Source organism: Biomphalaria glabrata, chromosome 18 (genome assembly GCF_947242115.1).
Source record: "Biomphalaria glabrata chromosome 18, xgBioGlab47.1, whole genome shotgun sequence".
NCBI lineage: Eukaryota > Metazoa > Mollusca > Gastropoda > Planorbidae > Biomphalaria > Biomphalaria glabrata.
The window spans coordinates 6,880,432-6,902,218 of record NC_074728.1 but is presented as its reverse complement, the minus strand read 5'-3'; the positions used below and the strand labels follow the sequence as shown (position 1 = coordinate 6,902,218).

Below are 21,787 nucleotides of genomic sequence, written 5' to 3'. Positions count from 1 at the left end.
AGAGGGGAAAAAAATAGGTGATCCTCTTTTTCTTTTTTTTGGCTCATTTCGTGTCCTTGAGGATGGGACTTTTAATCAAAAGTAGACGTAACGTGTGAGTGTCTGTGTGTAGAGATCAGGTGTTGGGATGGGTGAATGGAGGTGTGGGGGTGTGGATCGAAGATAGAAAGTATGGGTGACGTCTTGAACAATGGTGTGACCTCCACTCCATCTTCAATGGCTGTTGGTCAGACGCTGTTTTAAATCTAGAACTAACTGACGCTGAGAATGTTTGCTTAATATCTATTATATAACACATAATGTAAGGAGTATGTATGTATGTAGGTATGTCCCGAATACAAATCAAAACCGTTTGGCCGATCTTATAAAACAAATAGATAACAAGAACTCTTTTGTTCCTTTGGCAATGAAATAATAGAATGCAACTTACTTTGTACATTTTCGCATGTAATGTTAAAGAGAAACTTTGGTATTTTTTGTGCCATTGTAAAGATTGTGTACTCTAATTATGTTTTTTTTTAGGCACAATTGTTAAATAAATTTCCTCACGGATAATAAAGATAATTATTTTTATTATTATTTTAAATGTTCCTTAGATACAAACGCTAAACCAAACATATGTAAAGTAGCGCTACCACAAGCTGAAGACTCTAAAATAAAGTTGTCCAGGTCTTTGAACTCAATATTCTTTATTGGATTTAGGTCAATTAGTCATTTTAATAGCTCCATTCATAATGTCTCGCTCATGCGCAGCGCAGTGATACAAATCAAACAAGCAATGAAGACTCACAAGCAAATAAAATATTAAAGGCCTATCATTTTAAAATGTTTTTTTATTTGTTAACTAGTATATACCATAAGGAGCCTACTAGACATAGTTGAGATATTTCTATAAAGGCTAAGAATGAAAGTTAATATATCGGTTTGAATACACTAACGAAAACTCTGTGTAGAACATATCGTCTCTATGTAACTACTAAACTTTATTCTTCTACTGGTTTCTTACAGAGGCCTGCTATTCTTTCAATGCTCTCCCCAACCCCTCTCTCGACGACAATTTAAACTGCATTTTGCATTAAGCTCTCTTTCATTCGACGTGTCAACAATAAAGATCAATGCGTTCGTTTGTCAGTGCATTATAAAATATGTAGGTCACAGCTGGGGGCTGCGTAGCCATGGGAAACACTGCATTCCTTATTAATCTTCGGACTCGAAGACAAGCCTTATTATTAATATTATTATTATTATAACATTAATGGCCAGACAAAACAATCACACTGACTAGCACATAGGCTAACATGAACAAGATTCCCGGGTTGAAATATTAATAAAAGATGTTGAGGGACCTTGCCAATCTGTTTGGCTTCCAACCCCCCACCGATTCGTTCCCCATCGGGGGCCATACGCGCTGTGATGGACCCTCGCAGGGTTCGGTGGGACATTATAGGCATACGAAAGGCCCCCACGCGGCTCGTGCGGGGCTCAAGGGGGTCGTGTCTAGCGACATACCGGACGTGAATATATGATCGTTTCGGATAAGGCGGGATTTCGGACAGAGGGATTGGTGAAGAGCCAATGCCTCATCCTGGCCATGGATAAAAGCCTTTCCTTGGTCAAGAGGTCCTTTAATAGGGAACTGGACGTTCTCGGACCTTCAGGACATCTGTATCAGGTATCTGCATCCAACCATATGTCGGCGTTATGTAACTGTTGGGGCCTTCCCTTCTTCCTTATAGTTTTGGGTTCCAGGCGAGGGAGTATCCATTGCCAGCGTCTCTGAAAGATATCGTCTTCGTTGGGCTGCTTCGTTAATTGTCACATGACCTCATTTGTGATCTTGTCGGTTCAGACTAGCGTATTTTCATCCTCACTTTTTTCACACACATGCACGCACACAAACACACTTTAACACACACACATACACTTTCTCACACACACACTTTAACACACACACACACGTTTACTTTCACGTCCACGCTTACTCATAAATTAAAATACAAACTAAAAAACTGGTGTTAACAAAGTACATACTCCCAGAACATTCTTTGACCAATGACCGGACCATACTTTAACTCTTGGGAGCAGACAACTATTGACCACTGTCCAGTGTTCAGTTTGTTTAATCTGAAGATTGGCTTTGCCTGAGTTCAGGTCCCAGTCAAAGAGATCTATCGACAGGTCAAGCGTTTTGTCTTGTCTTGGAATGACTTAACGCACTTCTGGTTTGTGTATTGGAAGGTATTGATAATCATTTCATATTGGTTGTTGTCTTTATCTGTCTCTCTCTCTGTTTCAAATCTATCTATCTATCTATCTATCTATCTATCTATCTATCTATCTATCTATCTATCTATCTATCTATCTATCTATCTATCTATCTTTCTTTCTTTCTTTCTTTCTTTCTTTCTTTCTTTCTTTCTTTCTTTCTTTTATAATACAGACGTTACTTCAAAAAAGAAGATGATTACGTCCTACGCGTCATTTATCTGTCTATCATCTATCTGCCTGCCTGCCTACCAGTCTGTCTGTCTGCCCGGGATCAGTTATGCGAAGTTGGGCCCCCTCCTATATGCTGAGAGTGACTGAACCCAAACTGGGCTCTACTGTATCTAATGAGAGAGTACATGTCAATGAAGACAAACTTGTACTCCAGACAGTACACACGGTACAGCTGTTCCTCATGGGGTTAAGGAGAACAATTTCCTCAAGCTTTGAATCTGGCCTGTCTGGTCCTGTCATGGATTGTGTGTGTTGTCTTACACTACTTCACTTATTCTAATGACATCCAAGGGACACAACACATAAGTATAACTTAATATAATAATAATAATAATAATAATAATCTTTATTGTCCATATGGAAATTTGTCTTACATTTTGTGCATTACACAAAACAAAAAACATTATAACTATAAGAAACCAAAGTGTACATTCACACCAGACTCACTCATAATTTACATGTGACAAAGTTTATATCAGATTGTTCCTATTTAATGATTTGATTGCCAGGGGAACAAAAGAGTGTTTGTGTCTGTTTGTCTTTGCTAAAACTTGGAAAGACTTTAACTGATGTTTATTTACAGATGGGGGTGAGCCGTCGTTTTAATTAGCATTTTATTCACTATACATCTTTCTACAAGCCCAAGCCATATTCTTCACCTATCATGTACCCGCATTCTGTCTACGTCATTCGTCTGACTATGTCACTGCTATTACCGTCGCTAAATAGTAAAAACAATGCACAATATATTTATTTACAAAACTAGCATAATCTCTCAACAAAGCCAGGTCACTGCGGATCATTGAAAGGGCCAATGTCATTGGTCAACCGTCTACCATTTCGGGACTCCGAGTCACATACTGAATCTTCATATATTCTGAATGTGCATTGGTTTTCACAAGAATTTGAGTTCAGGGACTTCCCACAGTGCAACTGTCCTGTTTTACATCGGCTTCTTCTAGTTTGGAGACGATGGTTTTTAAAGCGACTCTTTAAAGAAATTAATGTTCAAGCTACAGAGTAGAATGTCGATTGTGATCTAAAGCTCGGTTTACATGAACAAATGTTTGTTACTTCAAAGAATTGCAAGACATATTGTCTTCATATAGGTAATTCGTGATTAAATAACGTGGTCATTGTTACGAAATGTGCGTATGAATGACGGTTTCTCATGTCTATCCCCAACAATCACCTTACAGTTACTGTTTACTCAAACAAATAATTCAAGTATTTCAATTAGTTTATAGGCACTGTAATATCAATGTAATAAATATAAATAACACATGAATCAAAACAAAAACAAATATAATTCATCATATAAAACACTTTCACAATGAGTAGGCTTACACGTAGTTATTATTATTAATTATTATTATTATTATTATTATTAAATAAAAAATCGAACACGTTAGATTTAAATGAAACGCTGTACTGACAATTTAAGAGTTATCTTCCTTTACTAGATAATATTGTTATTTTGCTCGGACACCAGAAATATAATTTAAGAAAAATGAACATGATTTATTTGAAATAATTTAATAGTGTGATGCAGTGATGCACAAAATACGGCCAGATCCGGCCCGAGACGTGCTTCCATCCGGCCCGCCGAAAGGTCGGCACTAAATACAGAAAATCCTCCTCCCTGAAAAAAAATGTTACAAATGTATTTTTACCTACGTCATGGACCTCAATTTTATTTCTAACAGATTGCTACCAAGGCATTTGAAATGTGTGCGTTTATGAAATAGGACTCAGAATATAGAACCTACCAGGAAAAGTGAACGGATCTTTACTTTTTGTGGGACATGATAACATGCTAGCCAAAATTTTTGTTTTATACGGAAAGTGGGGCTGTTATACAAAAAACAAAAATAAAACATAAATAGAACTTGCAACATTTTCTGACGCGTAAGAAGATGTCTAATCAAGTTTTTGTATCTTTTCGATCATGTGGCCCGCGGCACTAGTGTTGGAAATTAAAATGGCCGCAGATTGAATTAGGTTGGGCATCACTGGTGTGATGCATTTAAACTCTTAAAAACTCTTATAGTCAACACATTCCCTTACATAGCCCCGTTTGGGCCCCTAGTGGTCGTGGGCCCGGGCGCAATGAACCCCATCGCGCCATGGTTGCTACGCTGCTGTATCTATCTATTTATCTATCTATCTGTCTGTCTGCCTCTTTCTTTCTCTCTCTCTCTCTCTCTGTATATATATATATATATATATATATATATATATATATATATATATATATATATATATATATATATATATATATATCTGTGGCATTTTTACGTCTCGAGAGACGATCTTTTTCCCTTAGCAACTTCTTGTGTGACTAAAGAGGCCTATATGTGTATATATATCACCCCAAACCTTTTTTTTTAAATAAATAGTTTGCAAGAATAAAAAATTCTGCGTTAAGTGTTATTACGTTTTATAAAATCTAGAATCCTATAAACCTGCATCTTGTTGAGGCACAGGCATTGATATTTCGCGAAGTTCAAATGTTCCATCTGTTATATTAAGCTTAGTTGTGATTGAACTTGTGCAGACCTCTAAGTAAGAACGCAAACAGCAGTGTTTCTCGTACTGTGTTTCATGGAACCCTAGTGTTCCGCGAGGCCTACCTCGAACTACTGGAATAATTATCTAGTAGGCCACCACGTGAATTAATCTCTCTAAAAAAATAATCAAAGTGTTCCGCTAAATACTCAGAATGTGCGAAGTGTTCCGTTAAGGAAAAGTTTGGGAACCGTTGGCTTAGACTCGGCTTAGAGTATAGAGTTGCAGTAGAAGTGTATGAAATGCTGTCTCCTTTATGCGTAAAGGGTTCTTGTACAGTATATTTTCTTGTTACTTCCCTTGCGTAAGGTTAGCGCCATGAAAACATAGTGGGATATCTGGTGAAGTCAAGATGATAATTTATTAATGTTCTATCTCTGGGATGAATTTAATTATTGATTTATATTTCAATGTATTTGTCTATTAAAAGTAAGAGTTATGATATTGAAGGGTCACTTTGGGCCGCAATAATCAAGTATTTCAAACTATTAATTTAAAACATAATGTAATGTTATTCTAACAAAAGAAAAATGTGTACTTTTAAGAAAGAAGCGACAGTACAGTTAATTAAGGTGTACGAAAGATATGTGTTTCTGTTCAAATGTATAATAAATACGTAGATTAAGTGAACCAATTATTGAATAGCAAAAAATGGCTGTAGAGGTGTAATGGACTTGACTTGTATCATTTTCAATCATCAATAGCAAACGTATCTATTCTTCATTGCGTATTGTCCTACTGGTTTCAATAACTAATACTCCTCATGTCCCCCAAACCTAATTGTTACAGTCAGGACCAAAAAGAAATACCCATATTCTTCGACTATGCTGAAGAAAACTACTCAAGAAAAACAATCTGAAATTTTTTCGGTCAATTAAAATAAAGCTGGTTATTTCCCTTTGACCGCAATCGATTTTTAGTAAAGGTTTTAGTACTATGAACCTTTTTTTTTTTTTTCGGGCAAATGTGTAATAGATTTTTTACCAAACATCCCCAGGTGAAAATACGGGTAATTCAAAATATAATAAATAATATAATATTGAATAATATTTTTTAAAATAACATTGTTGCAAATTTGTTCTTTTTAGTTTATCTCTTTATTACAACGCCAATTTGTCCGCGAGAAAGTGAATGTAATAAATCTAAGTTTAATATTGGTTGTGATAATTCTCAGTGTCTTAGCATTTATCTATCACTGTTTATACAGTCGAACGTCGATTATCCGGATTAACTGGGAACGGAGTCTGTCCGGATAATCGATTGCCTGGATTACCCAATGCGGAATATTATTAACAGTCCATTTCACCAACAATATAAAGAAAATTCATATGGAGGTATAGCGCCGTACGTAAAGATTAAATTCAAATAAATATACATAGGTAGAGGGCGTCATACGTAGTTGTCTACCATTACAGACTACAGACATAAATATTCGCTGATTTTTCGCTGTACATCAGCATTAAAGGCAGTCTATGTATTTAAATGTCCGGATAACTGACATCCGGATAAACGGCGTTATACTGAACCATAACACTATGAAATGATTCACCATCTAATTCTATGCGTTCCACCGGTCTCACTAGCCTTCACATGAGCTTCACTCTCTAGCATCAGTGATCATCTAACGTTGAAGTTTGAAAGTCTAGCGACAGAAAGTAGAGCATCCACAAATATTGTAACTATCTAATTGAGAACAATACTCCGATATAGTTTTATACTATATTATGAAATTATCAATATTTAATTTCATTTAGCTATGTAGTAATTGTTAGACTGAAAAAAAGTCATCTCTAGAAGGTTGGCAATATTTTTTTAATACACCTAAGGAAATGCCGTAGAACATTGAGAACGAAACTTGTTTCATTTTGGAAAACGCTGCTGTGAAGGAAGCCAAAAATGTGATAAAGATTTGTCTACAAAAAGTGCATACTGGCAAGTCATCAGCTCAAAGTAATGCCACCGTAAAAAAAATACATATTTTTAAAGAAAGACATGATTTCCATTGCCACAGTGGTGTTTGCAAAATGTTAAATTAATCTACTTGAATAAAACTGAAGAAAATAGTATCGTCATAAGGATATCGGACTCAACAAGAACTCGAGCGTAACAAAAAATAATGTTATCCTTGACATTTTTTATGGGCTAGTTTCAGGTTTTTTTCTTGGTAAAAGCCACTTGCATGTTTGAAGTATTTGAACACAGAGTTTCCTTCACGATCTATCAGAGCATTTTAATTCTATTTTGATCTAATATATACTTTTTCTGAGCGACAATCTAATTTTAGAAACATTTTAGCTTATTTCTTAAGTGTGTCTTTTTTTTTTATATTATTAATGGAATATCTTCCATGAGATCTTTAAAGCTCAATAAATATTTGGTTGTAAAACAACAATTAAATCATTCGAGAATGCCGTTCTATTTTGTAAGTGTGAAGTTAGCTTGGATCAAAGCAATTCTCTCAGAAACCGCACACACTCATGAGAAAGTAGAGTCCTATTGCAATGTAACATCCAGAGATATCACTGCTGTGTAGTCTACTGGGCAATGTGCTCTCTAGGCGCAACATCCTGTGCTTAGTAGCGATGCTGCAGGCGCTGGTGACGTTATGGAATCCCTGCTGAGATCACCTGCGGTGGTCGCCGCTCTCCTCGTGGTCTTGCTCTATTTCGGCCGCCACACGACGAGCATGGCGCCCCAAACGTACTGTTACACCGAGGAGTCGGGAAAGGTCATCAAAGCGGGCATCATCCTCCCCTACCACGGCCACCACAAGTGGTTGATGCCCCTGGTGCACCCGGCCATCGCCATCGCCTGGGAAGAGGTGATCGCGAGGAACTTCAAGCACCTGCAAGACTACCGGGTGGAGATTCGAACCGCGGACTCCCAGTGCTCGGAAACTATCGGCCCCCTGGCCGCTATTAACATGTACATCAACAGGTCTGCCCACGTGTTCTTCGGCCCGGCTTGTGACTACAGCGTTGCCCCTGTGGCCAGGTTTGCCTCCTCTTGGGGAATTCCCTTGCTTTCGGCAGGGGCGCTGGTCACTGCGTTTAAATATAAAGCAGAGTATAAACTGCTCACAAGAGTTCAGGTAAGTGTCCCTCGTAATGTTACAAACAGCTGACCTATATAGTGGTCACACCATCATGCTGTGCTTCCAAAAATCTATGTATCTCTTTTTTTTGCCTGATACGAAAAGGTCTTCAAGTACGTCCATATAACTATACACTTCTTAATTCTTACCTGTTTGCTTATGTATATTGTCCATTTAAAAACTAATTCAACTTAAGCTCGAAATTCTTTTAAAAAATAATACAACTATGCAATTTATGTATACATATACTTTAAATGTAGTGTATTTATATTTCAAAAGAAGTTTACATTCAAGATGATATAAGAATCGGAAGATACTTCCAGTTCATTCAAATCTACTTGACGACGCCATCTAGACAGATCATCTTCTTTAAACAGCTTCCTGTTTCAGCCCAATTCTCTAAAAAATAGCTCCTCAACTCACGCTGTCCCACCATTCTTAGAACTCTTTGCCAAAAATTATACTTTTATTATATTTCTATAGTTGGTTCTGAACAGAAAATAAAATAATAATGATAATGTGCCTTAATTTTTACCTAATTCTTAAATTCTGATTTAAATTATCAAATATAAATTCACCATTTAGCACCTTACAACGTAATGTTTAACATTATTTACATCTAAAATTTACATTTACGAAGTGACAAAAAAAAAAATGTGGGCGGTTTGAATTTATAACATATATATTGTATATGACAATCTGACCAATCACAATCTTCCTCTGTCGCTTGACTTTCTGAGTGCGCTAACACTTCGTGTCACCAGGTCCCTTGAATTTATAACATATATATTGTATATGACAATCTGACCAATCACCATCTTCAACTGTAGCTTGACTTTCTGAGTGCGCTAACACTTCGCGTCACCAGGTCCCTCCTCATTTCTAGGTCAGCAGCTGTTCTTAGCAGGATATCAAGAGAGGTCGGTCTATTCTCTATCAAGAGAGGTCGGTCTATTCTCTATCAAGAGAGGTCGGTCTATTCTCTATCAAGAGAGGTCGGTCTATTCTCTATCAAGAGAGGTCGGTCTATTCTCTTTCTATATCCATTCAGCTTTTCTTTGGACGACTCTTTCTTTGTGCTTCCTTCACAGTACATTAAAAGATTACGTTTGACAGCGAGTCAAGTCTTGCAATATGACCAAACCAGCTCATTTTTCTTCTCTTCACAGTAGTAAGGACTTATTGAACCAGCTCAGCTTTCTTCTCTTCACAGTAGTAAGGACTTATTGAACCAGCTCAGCTTTCTTCTCTTCACAGTAGTAAGGACTTATTGAACCAGCTCAGCTTTCTTCTCTTCACAGTAGTAAGGACTTATTGAACCAGCTCAGCTTTCTTCTCTTCACAGTAGTAAGGACTTATTGAACCAGCTCAGCTTTCTTCTTTTCACAGTAGTAAGGACTTATTCCCTTTTGGGCAATCAGAGTGTTGACTTCTAAAAGAACAAACTCGTGTGTCTTCTTCTCCTTGCATCTGATACCCAACATTATTCTGTAGCATTTACTCTCAAAGTCTTAGATTCTTCTTTTAGCCTTAAACACAGCCTAAAATAAATAACATACACTTTATAAAAACAACTCCTTTATAAATTGAACATAAAATAATTTCTTTTTAAAAGTTAAAAAATATATATTAATAGGATAGAAGAGTTTAGGGTTAAATACTAGTATTCAGATACTAGATGTAATACTGTTGAACTCATGACCTTGTCATCAAAGGGCACGCACGCAGAGGTCAGTGAGGTCATTCTGAACATATTGGAAATATTCTCCTGGCGTCACCTGGCGCTGGTGTTCCACGACGTACGGCAGCTGAACAGCACCAAAGAGAGCTGCTACTTCTCGGCGGAGGCTGTCTTCCATGACTTCCTGGGCGTCTACAAGGAGCGGCCGTTCAACAAAGACTTTGACGAGAGGCAGAACAATACAAACTACGAGGCGATACTGAGGCAGGTATCGCTGCACGCACGAGGTAAGTTTTGGTAGTGATGAAAAACGTTTGGTATCGATCTCTTTCCAAATAAACGACCACACCGGAACTGCAAAACTGTCAAACTAGATTCCAAAACATTCTTAAGTATTTGTATAAACTAGACATTGCTATGCTGTTTTCACCATTATATATTTAAAAATTGGTCAATACTAGTATTCTTCTTCTTCTTGAAACTGTCAGGTAGAGTTGAGCCTTCGGCTCTTGGAACTCCAGGCCAGCAAAAGTGAACAAGAGCTCCCTTTCACCGGCCTGAATGAGAACAGTGTACACTGTTCTGTCTGGCGGGGTGTCAGACTCGCTGCCAGAGACCGCGTGCACAGGGACGCCTGTCATTTTCCTTTTCTATACCAGGCTAACCGTGCAGGACACGCCATTTATGTAACGCCCCTTGAGGAACGGCGCCTGGATTGTGACAAGGTTGTGGGAGCTTTTTTTACAACTCCGTACAGTGCAATGTGGATGCTCTTGCACCCCCTTGGGCACTCCCACGGGAGTCTTGTTTTGCTACCTTTTAGCCTAATCGTTTCCTCCTACAATCGTTTCCACCCGGGCGCCACTATGAGGCAGGGTAGCATGCCCGGGTAAGACTAGTATAAAACCAAAGAATTTCGCTTATGTATTTGGATATAGATTTATGTGTTATTAGGTAATCTAGGTCGAGGAATGAACATTAGTGTACATGAATAATTGTCTTTACTAAGAGAAGGTTGAAATAGCTTTTGTTTTTCTAATAGTTTCATTACTTTAACATTCCCAACAGCAATGCGGTTGAAGAGTGGTTTTAAGTAAGAGAAAGAGAGAGAGAGCGTGTGAGTGAGAGTAAGAGAAAGAGAGTAAGGTGGTGTGTAAGGAGTGAGAGAGACAGAGTGAATAGATGATGATATAGAAAAAATCAGGATGGTGGGTAGGTATTTCTGAGAACTCTGTTGAAACGAAGTCACGTGAGAACAACTCCCATACTCTTTGTGTCCGAACGGTCGCCATTGATTTTTTTTGTCCTATAGCCACTTCTTACTTCGGACACCTTGCCCGCTTTCTCCTTGTGTAATTCAAACCTTAGAGAAGTCTTGGGGGATGCTTTGTAACCACAGATGTTTCTATCGTCAAAATTATTGATTTAATTGCAATGTCTTCAATTCCGAAGACTAGGGATGACTTCAGTGTTTTACATAATTATGCAAAACCCAGTTGCGACCTAAATATTTTTACTACATTATTTATTTAGACCAGACAAAAAGGACAGACTTAAGAATGACATGATTAGTGAAGTGATAGATTCGATACCTCTATAAATAGACTGCTATTATTATGCTACTCTAATATACATACGCAATGAGGCTTTTAGATACGCTTAATATCGACTGAATGTCTAGACATATATTAGTTAAAATATCAGAATATAACCGCATTGCAAATCGTGAGGTTTATTTAGGGGAAGTAATCCCAAATTATTATTTTTTTAAGTTTAATAACGAAACAATTAGAGAGTTATTTCCCCTAGTTCCCTTGTTCACGACCACTTTTTACAAAGCTGATATCAACCGAAACCATTCGTTATAGAAAGCCTCAACACTGACCTGCGACGTCGTAACCTGTGGGCAGTGGAGACCAATAGTTCGTTGGCTTCCGGTTACCGAGGGTTCCCGGTTCAAATCCTGGTGAAGACCTGGATTTTGAATTTTGGGATTTTAGGGTGCCTCTGAGTCCACCCAGTTCGAATAGGTACCTGAAGTACGTTAAGGGAAAAGTAAAGGCGTTTGGTCGTTGTGCTGGCCAAATACACCCTCGTTAACCGTGGGCTACAGAAACAGATGGCCTTTATATCTTTTGCTCTATAGCTCGCATGGATATTATACTATTATTAGTTTACATTAGTTGGGGAAAGTAAATGCGGTTGGTCGTTATGCTGGCCATATGAAACAGATGAGCTTTACGTCCTCTGTCCTATAAATCGCCAAGTCTGAAACAGGAATTAGTGATGCTCAAACTTAGACCTGCGGGTTATATCCAACTTTAACTCTATCCTATCTGACCCTTCGATACTTCTACCAACAGTGCATCATGAAACCTCCGAGGTTTTTTCATTCGATCTAGACGATTTTTTACAAGGATGCGGCCCACGAAAAGAGTATCGCTAATTTTGTTGGCGCCCACAGATCGGGCATTAATGGTTTAAAGTATGTATCTCTAAAATATAGCTCACATGTTTACATTTAAGAAAAGGGAAGAAAGACCCTCAGTCTAATTCTCATGGGGTGGACATCTTAATACAATGTTGTAATTTAATAGAAAAAAAAAGATACGGGTTTAGAACTTGGCTCACTATATCCAGCTATCCACAAATCAACACTGGGCAATGTCCAGGAAATGACCGTGAGACACTGTAACGGCGCAGTAAACAACTGGACGCTGTCCAAACATCCTATAAATGCGTTGAAACTCTCTCGGGGGTTTGTGGTATTTTTTTTCTGCCTGGTCATTTTCTGTCCACCCTGTAAAGAACGAAAAAAAAAATCACGTGTTTAAAAAAAAAACTAACGGATTTTCTTTTTTATGTAAATCTTAATATAAGATTATATCGAAATAAAGGGAAGCAACTAAAAAAGGCTTAGTAAGAACATGACAGTCTAATTTTGGAACCAGACACCTACTGTTGTGTCTTGTCTTTTGGTGAGAGTGGTGGAGCCAAGTGTCTCTTTGCGTGGAGCCATTGTTCTCAGGGCCTGCATGGCGTCGGTCTAATCGATTACCTTTCTATGGCATCGGCTGATTTAAGGACCCTATTCAAAAGTCGATACCGGATGTTCCTTATTATAGTACATCCGGGTCGACGAGCTTAAAACAAACTTTGGTCAAGTGGTCTATTTGTTATGGCCATTGCCCTTATAGTATACCTGCCTCTAACAAGTAACGAAAAAAAAAAGTGTGTTTAAAAAGAGCTTTTGTCCTTTATGAATATGCACATATAGTTGCGATTATTTTGTTTTTAATAAATAACTAATGATAGATTTTAAAAAAGTAGGTCTTTTTTTACGATTTCTAAAGTTCTCTAGGGTTACCAGCTACCTAGATGCCCAGAGGAGTACGATACCCCTTCAAGAGGAGGAGAAATTTATCTTATAGAACAAACCAGTAAAACAAAGGTTTTACTGCTACATCCGTGACACTAAATACAACATTTCTGAGAAAGAAAACCACAACAACCTTGACACAGAAGTCGCGCGAACATAGATAACATATGAAACATTATGCATGATATTCTCTTTGGCTAGTAGGCCTACTGTGAAACAAGCAAAATAGAAAAAAAATCCTTTAAAAAAAAATAAAGCTTATCTAAAGGGGAAGAACTCCGCTCTTAAAACTATATCTTTCCGTAATGTACGCGTTATTTCCCTTATTCGATGTCAAGCAAAATAATTAATTACTAACCAATAATTAATTGAATAATTGAATATTTTTTTCTATTTGATTCATGTTTCGTTAGGTACAATAAATATTTTTTTTAATGGTATCAACTTGACCTGAGAATGCGTAAATAATGTCGAAGATGTTAAATTGAACATTACATACATGACTCTGTGGAATAATTACAGATTTTATAACATCCAATGGCGAGGCAGTTGTAGCTTCTCTTTGATGTAAAGATCATCTGTTTCTAGGGCAGATGGTTAACGTGGGTATCATGTGACCAGGACAACGACCAACCGCCTTTACATTATGCAACTAAAGTCAGGTACCCATTAGAGTTGAGTGGACTTATGGGCATCCCAATTTTAAATAAAACAACAACACAAAATAACATTTATTTTCCCCAGTTTCTATTGAGATTCACCGACATTCGAGCCCGGGACTTTTCGTCGAAAGCCAAGCCCTTGACCACTCAACCACCTCATTTCAATAGACAATGAGTAGATACCTCAAACTAACGCTCCGCACTACGGTTTTATCTGCGTTGAAGTTGACAAAATATGTAGGTCAACGTTAGGTCTGCGGATCTGCGTAAAGTACTGCACTTGTGTAAAATATAGGGACCCGAAGACAAGGTTTTATTGTATGATACTGAGCGAGATACATAAATCTAGTCTCTCAAATTACAACAAAACATCCAAGACTTAGTGTGTGTGTGTGTGTGTGTGTGTGTGTGTCCCCCTCCAGGGAAATCACTATGGTGATAATAAGTCTTTCCAGCCGCTGTGGGCGTTTACGCGAAAATCTATGACGAAAATAAGCAGCGATCATTGCCCGGGATGGAAATTACACTGCACAGCTGCGCTTTTTTTCCTGGGCATCTCGGGGGGAGGGGAAGTGAGGGAGCTTCCGTGTGTCCTCCAGGTCATATATTCCAGACCTGACACTTCGTATGTTATTACGTCTGCCGTGACGTCAGTAGCAGAAGTAACAGTGATGGACAACTTCGTAAGACGTAAAGACTGGGTAGCTGTATGGCATTGACCCTGATGAGATAGGAGATAGTAGTCGAAATAGTTATACCTAGGTCTCCGCATCTAAGAATGTCTTGGACTGAAGATCTTTATTGTTACTATGTACAATTTGACTTACTTTTTACAAAGCTTATATCAACTCACTCTGTCTGTTTGTCTGGTAAAAAAAAAGTGTTTACACGTTATTTCTCCCACACCCATTCTCGGACCAAGCTGAAACTTCGCACAATTATTCATTGACATAGACAAAGCAATTGGTCAAAATAATCGCACAGATTTATTATAATGTACTGGTCTCTTCTAGGTGATCGGCTTCTTCCATGTGCGACAGCACCAACGTATATATGGACATTTCAACAAACAAACATCCTTTTGAGACATTTTTTTCTAACAGTATTTATGTATTTGCCCCTTCCCCCCCCCCTCCCCTTTCTCAGATATTATTTTCCATTTTTGTTTCTATCCGCGTTCATTTTCTTGGATCAAATTTCTTACGAAGCTCATGTGACAGTAAAGATCTGTATGAATTCAGAGCTCGATGAGGACAACACACACACAAATAGAGACCATTTATTTGAAATTTTAACTTAGTTTTAGTTTTCTTGACATTTTAAACATCTATGTGGGATGTGTTGCTGTAATTAGTGACTTATACCGCTTGTCTACCCATTAATGCGGGTGGTCTGGCTACTTATGAAGTAAGTCTCAAACAGAGTTGTCTTTACATTGTTCTTTGGTGTATACACCTTCACGAAAAATGAATACACTTTTTTTTTTCCTATTAATTCACGATTTCCAAAAGTTAACATTGTCAAAAATATACAAGGAAAAAAAAAAAGTAATGCACAGAATTCAAAATATTCTTGCAATAAAGGTAACCTCAAATGTAAAGTAATGGTAACCTCGAAGGTAAAGTAAGGGTATCCTCGAACTGAAAGTAAAGATATCCTGGAACGTAAAGTGAAGGTAACCTCGAAGGTAAAGCAAAGGTAAACTCGAAGGCAAAGGTAACCACGAAGGTAAAGTAAAGGTATCCTCGAAAGTTCCCCTTTCAGACCTCCAGCCTGTCAAGTGTACTAATAAAGCTTTTTCTATACTTTTTTTTGTTATTATTTTATTATTACCATTAAAAAAACGTAGCGAAAGAACATTTTCCGCCCCTGCATTTGACACAGATCGAAATTCCAATGTCTGACATTTGTAACAGGATCCTTAAACGTTATTTAGATACATGCAAACCTATCCTAGGTAGATTGAATTCAATGTAAGTAAAAGTGTTCATCGGAAATCAATTGGTACTCCATAACCAACATACAAACATTACTATAGTAGGCGTAGGTGTTTAGATTGAGCGAAAAGGAAAATATAAAAAATCTTTAAAAAAAATATAAAACTTATATACAATAATTTAAATAATTAATAATAATAATAATCCTTATTGTCCGTAAGGAAATTTGTTTTACAATTTGTGCATTACACCTCAAAACATTATAACTATAAAAAAAACAAAATGTACATTCACACTCGTAGTATACATGTGAAAACTTTACACCAGATTGTTTCTATTTGATGAATGGATTGCCAGGGGAACAAAAGAGTGTTTGTGTCTGTTTGTCTTTGCTATCGGTGCCTTGTAGCTCTTTTGTGATGGTAAAAGCACAAAATCCTGACACAAAGGGTGATTCTTTTATTTCTATAATCTTTTAAGTTGTTTCTTTTTTATGTTTGTTTCAACAGCTGCCCAAATGTTTTGTGTTGTTTTTTTTCCCAATGACTTTACCAGCAGCATTTAGGATTCCATGAAGTTTTTTTTTTTATTTTTAATGCTCAGATTTCCATACCAGGCAGTGATATTAAAACTTAAAATATTGCAGATGTGAGCGTGATAAAACATAGCCAAGGACCCTTCACTAATATTAAACGAAGACATTTTTTTTCAGTAATCGTAATCCTTGCTGCCCCTTTTTTGCTGATATAATCAGTATTTGCAGTAACATTTAGTTTATTGCCTAGGATTGTTTCACGGTATTTAAAAGTTTGCACTGTTTCAATTGTCTCTCCAGCTACAGAATTACCAATAATTAATTGTCGAAATGGTTAATTAAATGTTCTTAAATTATTCAAGTTTTGTTAGGTGCAATAAATATTATGTTTTCAATCATATATGTTAATACTAAATTATTAATTTCTCTTGTTGCTATCAAACAGAATAATTAATTATCAGTACTTAATTGACTAATTGGTTACAATTTTTTTTATTTACATCTTGTCTATTCCAATGAATAATTGTGCAAAATTTCAACTTGATCCGAGAATGGGTGTGGGAGAAACAACGTGTAAAAATTTATTACCAGGCAGACAGACAGACAGAGAGACAAATAGAATGAGTTGATATAAACTAAAGACATAATACGGTCCAGGTCAGAAGACGCAATGATATTTCATACCACTGGCAGTTGAACCGTCTCCAAATGTCTGCTTTCTAAAATTCTCCGCTCATTCACCCAGCCACATCAAGCCTTACCTTGCTCTACCTTTACTCCCCCTCCCCGTCCCATCCCCTTCGAATCATGTGGATCTAGATCCAAACTAAGCTCTCATCAGCGTAAGTTAAGTGATTAGTGATGATGAGGAACCGCAACATGTTAACTGCTGTGATCAGCAATGTAACAGCCAAAACGTCTGCTATAACATTATATATTATGATATTATATAAAGATGTATACAAAACTGTCGTCATTTAGCTTTAAAAAAAAAAAAGAGCTGAGTTGCGGGACTTTTCATTAATTCATATTTGCAGAATGGATTGAGACCTGCATAATTGAAATACTACGGAAACAATATGCTATCGCCTATTAAAACTTTCCTTTCCTATTAACCGCAGTATCTATTAAGCAGACTTAAATAAAATAAAATATATATTTTATACCTACTGCAAAGTCTCGCCGCATTTCTCTTTCTTTCTCTCTCCTTCCCCCCTTCTCCCGGGCCGCTCAATTCACTTCTTTCTCTCGGGCATTCACGCTTTGGAGACATTCGCCTCAATCAGGGACTTATTTACATCGCGCCGATATTTTCTATTTATTGCCGATTGGAATCTTGAATACAACTTGTTATTGGAAAGTAATTAGTCATTGGAAACACGATCGATCTGATAGGCATAGAAATAGGTATCGTTCGCAAAGGTTTGTTCAGGCGTAGGGCTGAGGGGGGGGGGGATGGGGGGCGTTAGAGTAAGTTGGGGGGGGGGGCGGTGTCTTTTTTTTTATTTCATAGTTTCCTTTTCACGCGGTGTGCTGTTAAATCTTTGTTAAAGACGACCTGGGGGGTGTGAAAAAAAAAGGAGAGAGAGACAGAGGGTTGTTACAATAGAGGGAGCTGCAGTGGCGCTGTAGGGCGACGTGGGGGGGGGGGGCGAAAGACCAACCTATCATATAAATACATAACTAGGAATAGTTTAATTGCTTTATTGTGTGTGTTTCTATACAGATGTGTCAGAAAGCGTGTGTGTGTGTATGGCCCTGGGTGGAGTGATTAACGCCAGATTAGGTACGGTAAGCTAAACTCATCGACAAGGTCCATTAGCTTTATCATATGACTTATATTTGCTACATTGGTTGATAAATAAGCTAAAAAGACTCTGGTAATTTGCGATATCTCTTTGCAAAAATGATAAATGAGGTGTGTTGTTGTTTTTTTCTCTACATTTTACAATTGCGCATAAAACCATTTTCTTTTTTTACTTAAATATTTCCGAGATGTTTTGATACGGTTGGAAAAGAAATGCTGAACGTCTGAAGGCTTGAAAGCAAGCGACGGATGCCCCAAGACGGATTTTTTTGGAATCCCCTATCCTGCTTTAAAGACTTTTTGAAAATTAATTTAATTAATCGTAACTTAATTGCATGTAATAGCATTTGTACTTTTAACTTTAATTTTCTATCTTTTTTTTTCATGGACGGAATCGTCTGAAGCAGCCTATGAGTTTGTGTGACAACACAAACTCTCTTTGTAGTTTTATTTAAAAATTAATATGCATCGATAGTTTCGTTGAAGACGACCTTGGCAGCTACAGGGTCTGCACTGCCGGAAATCAGTCAATGTACGTGAATGTTTAATCCAACATGTTTACTGTTTGTCTTTTGTACGGGCACTATGCTAGTAGGCTTTGGAGACAGTAGGCGGTATATACATAAACTGATGACGTGAAAGTTTTAAGGAAGTGATTTGGCCTGCCGACTGGAAGACGTTGTTTTATTCATTAAATATTACCCAAACAATGTCAAGGACGACTAAATTGAGACTCACTGTTCCAAACGAAATAAAATCTACAAACAAAAAAGTTTAGAAGTTTCATTCTACAGTGCTAAAAAAAAAAGACACACAAATTATCATTTAACTTTTAAAAAAAAAAAATCAGTTTGTCAACACTTTAATCTGTACACCAGATACACCAAAGAGCTTGTTATTTATGTATTTGCCTCCATGTTTGAGCCTCTCCAAGAAATTAACATCTTGGGTATTATTTACTTGGACTAAACACAATTTTCGTGTGAACTCGCATTGATGCCAAAACACAACAGTCTGTATGCTGAGCACATTTGTAATTAGCAATGAACAGACAACAGAAAATAAGAGGCACTGGGTTTTCGTATTTTAGAGGATATTTGTCTAATTACTAATTAGGAAGATAATTATCCTCAGCTGCACATAAAATCATGTTTGGCTATAAAGTTATTTATAGAACAAGTTTGGACATTTGGTTATGGTCAGTGCAACAACAAGGTTAGTGACCGTTCGTATAAGGTCGTTGGCTATCACGGCCAGTTGCAGTCGAGGACAAATAAACTTACGGCCCTGCTGCCAAGATCAAATAAAGTATACGTTATAGAGAGGCCATGCTTCACTACTTAAAAGATGTCGTTCTTTTTGTGTGTGTTTTTCTTTAAATTTTAGAGGTCACTGTGATCTTAAGACTAGGGGCGTTGCCTCTTTGCTTTGATGTACAAAAAAAAAAACAAAAACAACTATATGTTTTAAATCTTAAAAAAGAAAGAAGCATATTTGAAGAGAAGAACCTCGAAATCACTGCAATATATCTCAATACTGGAGGAGTAAGCTCCCTTTTCCTATGTAAAACTTAATTAATTAATTAACAATAACTTATTCACTAATTGGTTAATTTTTAAATTGAGTCATTCATTGTGATCGGCTACGAAATAGTTCATCAAAATTTTCCATGTGATCCGAGAATGGGAAGAGGGAGAAACGTTTTTTGTCACAAAACGTAATTTACAGCTCTCATTCAGAAACATCGATTTTCCTTTTTCGACACCAAACAAAAGAATTAATTATAAATAATTAATAAAATAATTGGTAATTTTTTGAGTTTGATGTTTTGTTAGGTAATGTACAGAGTGCGATCGTTACTATTAGGATGAGTTTTTTTTTTTTTTTAAATTCTCTTAAAATTAATTATTCCCCTGTCCATATTTATGCAACCGTTACTACTGAGCCTATAATAACTACTTGATTTCAAGAAAATAGTTTTTTTTTTTTTTTTTAACTTACTTTCAACTTGTGTTAAAACGTTGTTTCGTCCTTTTCCTGGCAATTATCTTATAATTAGCAGTTACATAATCCTCTGGATCAGTGATTCTCAAACTTTTTGGAGCCGTCGACCTCTTTATATTGTCCAAACTTTCCCAAGGACACCTAAGGGAAAAAGTTACATATATGTAGGCTATACAAATTACAAATGTAAAAAAAAATATTAAAAAAATAGCAAATAAAACAACGCCTTGTCACAATAGTGTATTTGGAAATCATAACTTTTAATTAAAAACGTTAATAAGACTCTTGAGTGCAGTTATGTCCGGCTCAATGTTTGTAAGTAACAATCGCAAATCTCCGATCGGTTTCTTTTATCTGTCATAAGGTTCATTACAGTGAATCCACGTTGTACCAGATAGCAAGACAGGAAAACAGTCAACAACTTCTGTACAAAAACCCAAAATGCAGGATTTAAATTTTTTTGTAACCAGAATTTGTAGTTTGCTTGTTTAGACATTGGTTTAAAGTCCTTGTTTGTGGATATTTCACAAAGCTGCTCCTATATTAGTGTGGATTCATCTGTGATAGCGATCAGAGCTTGTCCAATTCCTAATAGACTCAATACCCAGTCGGGACTATCCAAGTGAGAATGTCTGCAACTCTTTGGTTTAGATAGACAAAGAATAATACGCAATAGACGTATTAAGAAGTAAAATAAGGGGCGAGTATTCAAATTATCCGATTTAAAAAATTGCCTTAGCTAAGAAGTTATTTTATTTCTATACAATTTTCATTTTTCTGTGCACCTCCTCTATCGTCTCGCGGAACCCTGGCGTTCCCTGTACTACAGTTTGAAAACCACTGCTCTAGATCGCCCATGGTTTATGCTTTCTTACCAAAGGTTGAGCATGCCCTTCTGTGAACCTTTTTTAAAAAGAGTCGGTTGGGCGGAAAGTAGACTTGTAAGACTTTCTCCAAAAATATAGCTCTCATTTGAAAATGTTTATTTTTGGCTGCCGTGCTAATTGGCAGATGTCAGGGTTTTATTGAACTTGTCAAACTAAGCTAAAAGTGGGTTGAATTGTACCGATTCTTTGATCAGAGATTGGGTTAGTGACTTTCTGTTTGACTTATATATTCTACGTTGACTAGTAGTTCCTTATATTGTGTCTAACATAGTTACTTAGCTAATTTTTGTTTTCAGTTCTGGTCTAGGTCATTTCTAGATCTACATCTAATGTTTTAGCGGACGCCTTTCGTCCGTCTTTCGGTCGGTGGCTGCCTATGAGTTTGTATGAAAAACCGAAACTTTAAGATGCGGGGAACTGAGTTTACGTGTTTCGGTCTCGACTAATTCATGAACACTAACAAACGACTAGTGTGAAAATACACCTTATAAATAAAACAACATGAGAACCAATATATCATTTTAAAGATAAAAGTTACAGTTACTAGCTGTACTAAAAACCTACCACAATGCAGAAGCGTACCTTGCAATATGCTGGTGGTGCGGGCCGCTCTGGGTACCAAATGCCTTAGTGACAAAACTAAATGTCAATGTCTTCGAAGATAAAGGAGGAGTGCAGTGTTTCACATGACTACGCAAACCCAGTTGCAACATGCATATATTTTTTTTTTTGCA

At 37.0% G+C, this 21,787-nt stretch overlaps 2 protein-coding genes across 3 annotated transcripts in view; both read left to right on the top strand.

Moving 5' to 3' along the window:
* LOC106067685 (atrial natriuretic peptide receptor 1-like) overlaps window positions 1–21,787 on the top strand; it is a 486,432-nt gene that overhangs the window by 268,926 nt on the left and 195,719 nt on the right. Inside the window, exon 1 of one of the 2 annotated variants that reach the window (XM_056016969.1) lies at window positions 9,844–10,129. The exons of the other annotated variant lie outside the window; for it this stretch is intronic. Within the exon in view, the coding sequence (XP_055872944.1) occupies window positions 9,859–10,129 (271 nt within the window). The 5' untranslated portion in view covers window positions 9,844–9,858. Of the gene's footprint in view, window positions 1–9,843; window positions 10,130–21,787 lie in introns of those variants that run through there. 2 annotated transcript variants of the gene reach the window in all.
* On the top strand, window positions 6,824–8,211 carry LOC129923914 (atrial natriuretic peptide receptor 2-like). The gene has a single exon (XM_056016974.1). It carries the CDS (start codon window positions 7,673–7,675, stop codon window positions 8,189–8,191), a length of 519 nt encoding a protein of 172 aa, XP_055872949.1. The 5' UTR covers window positions 6,824–7,672; the 3' UTR covers window positions 8,192–8,211.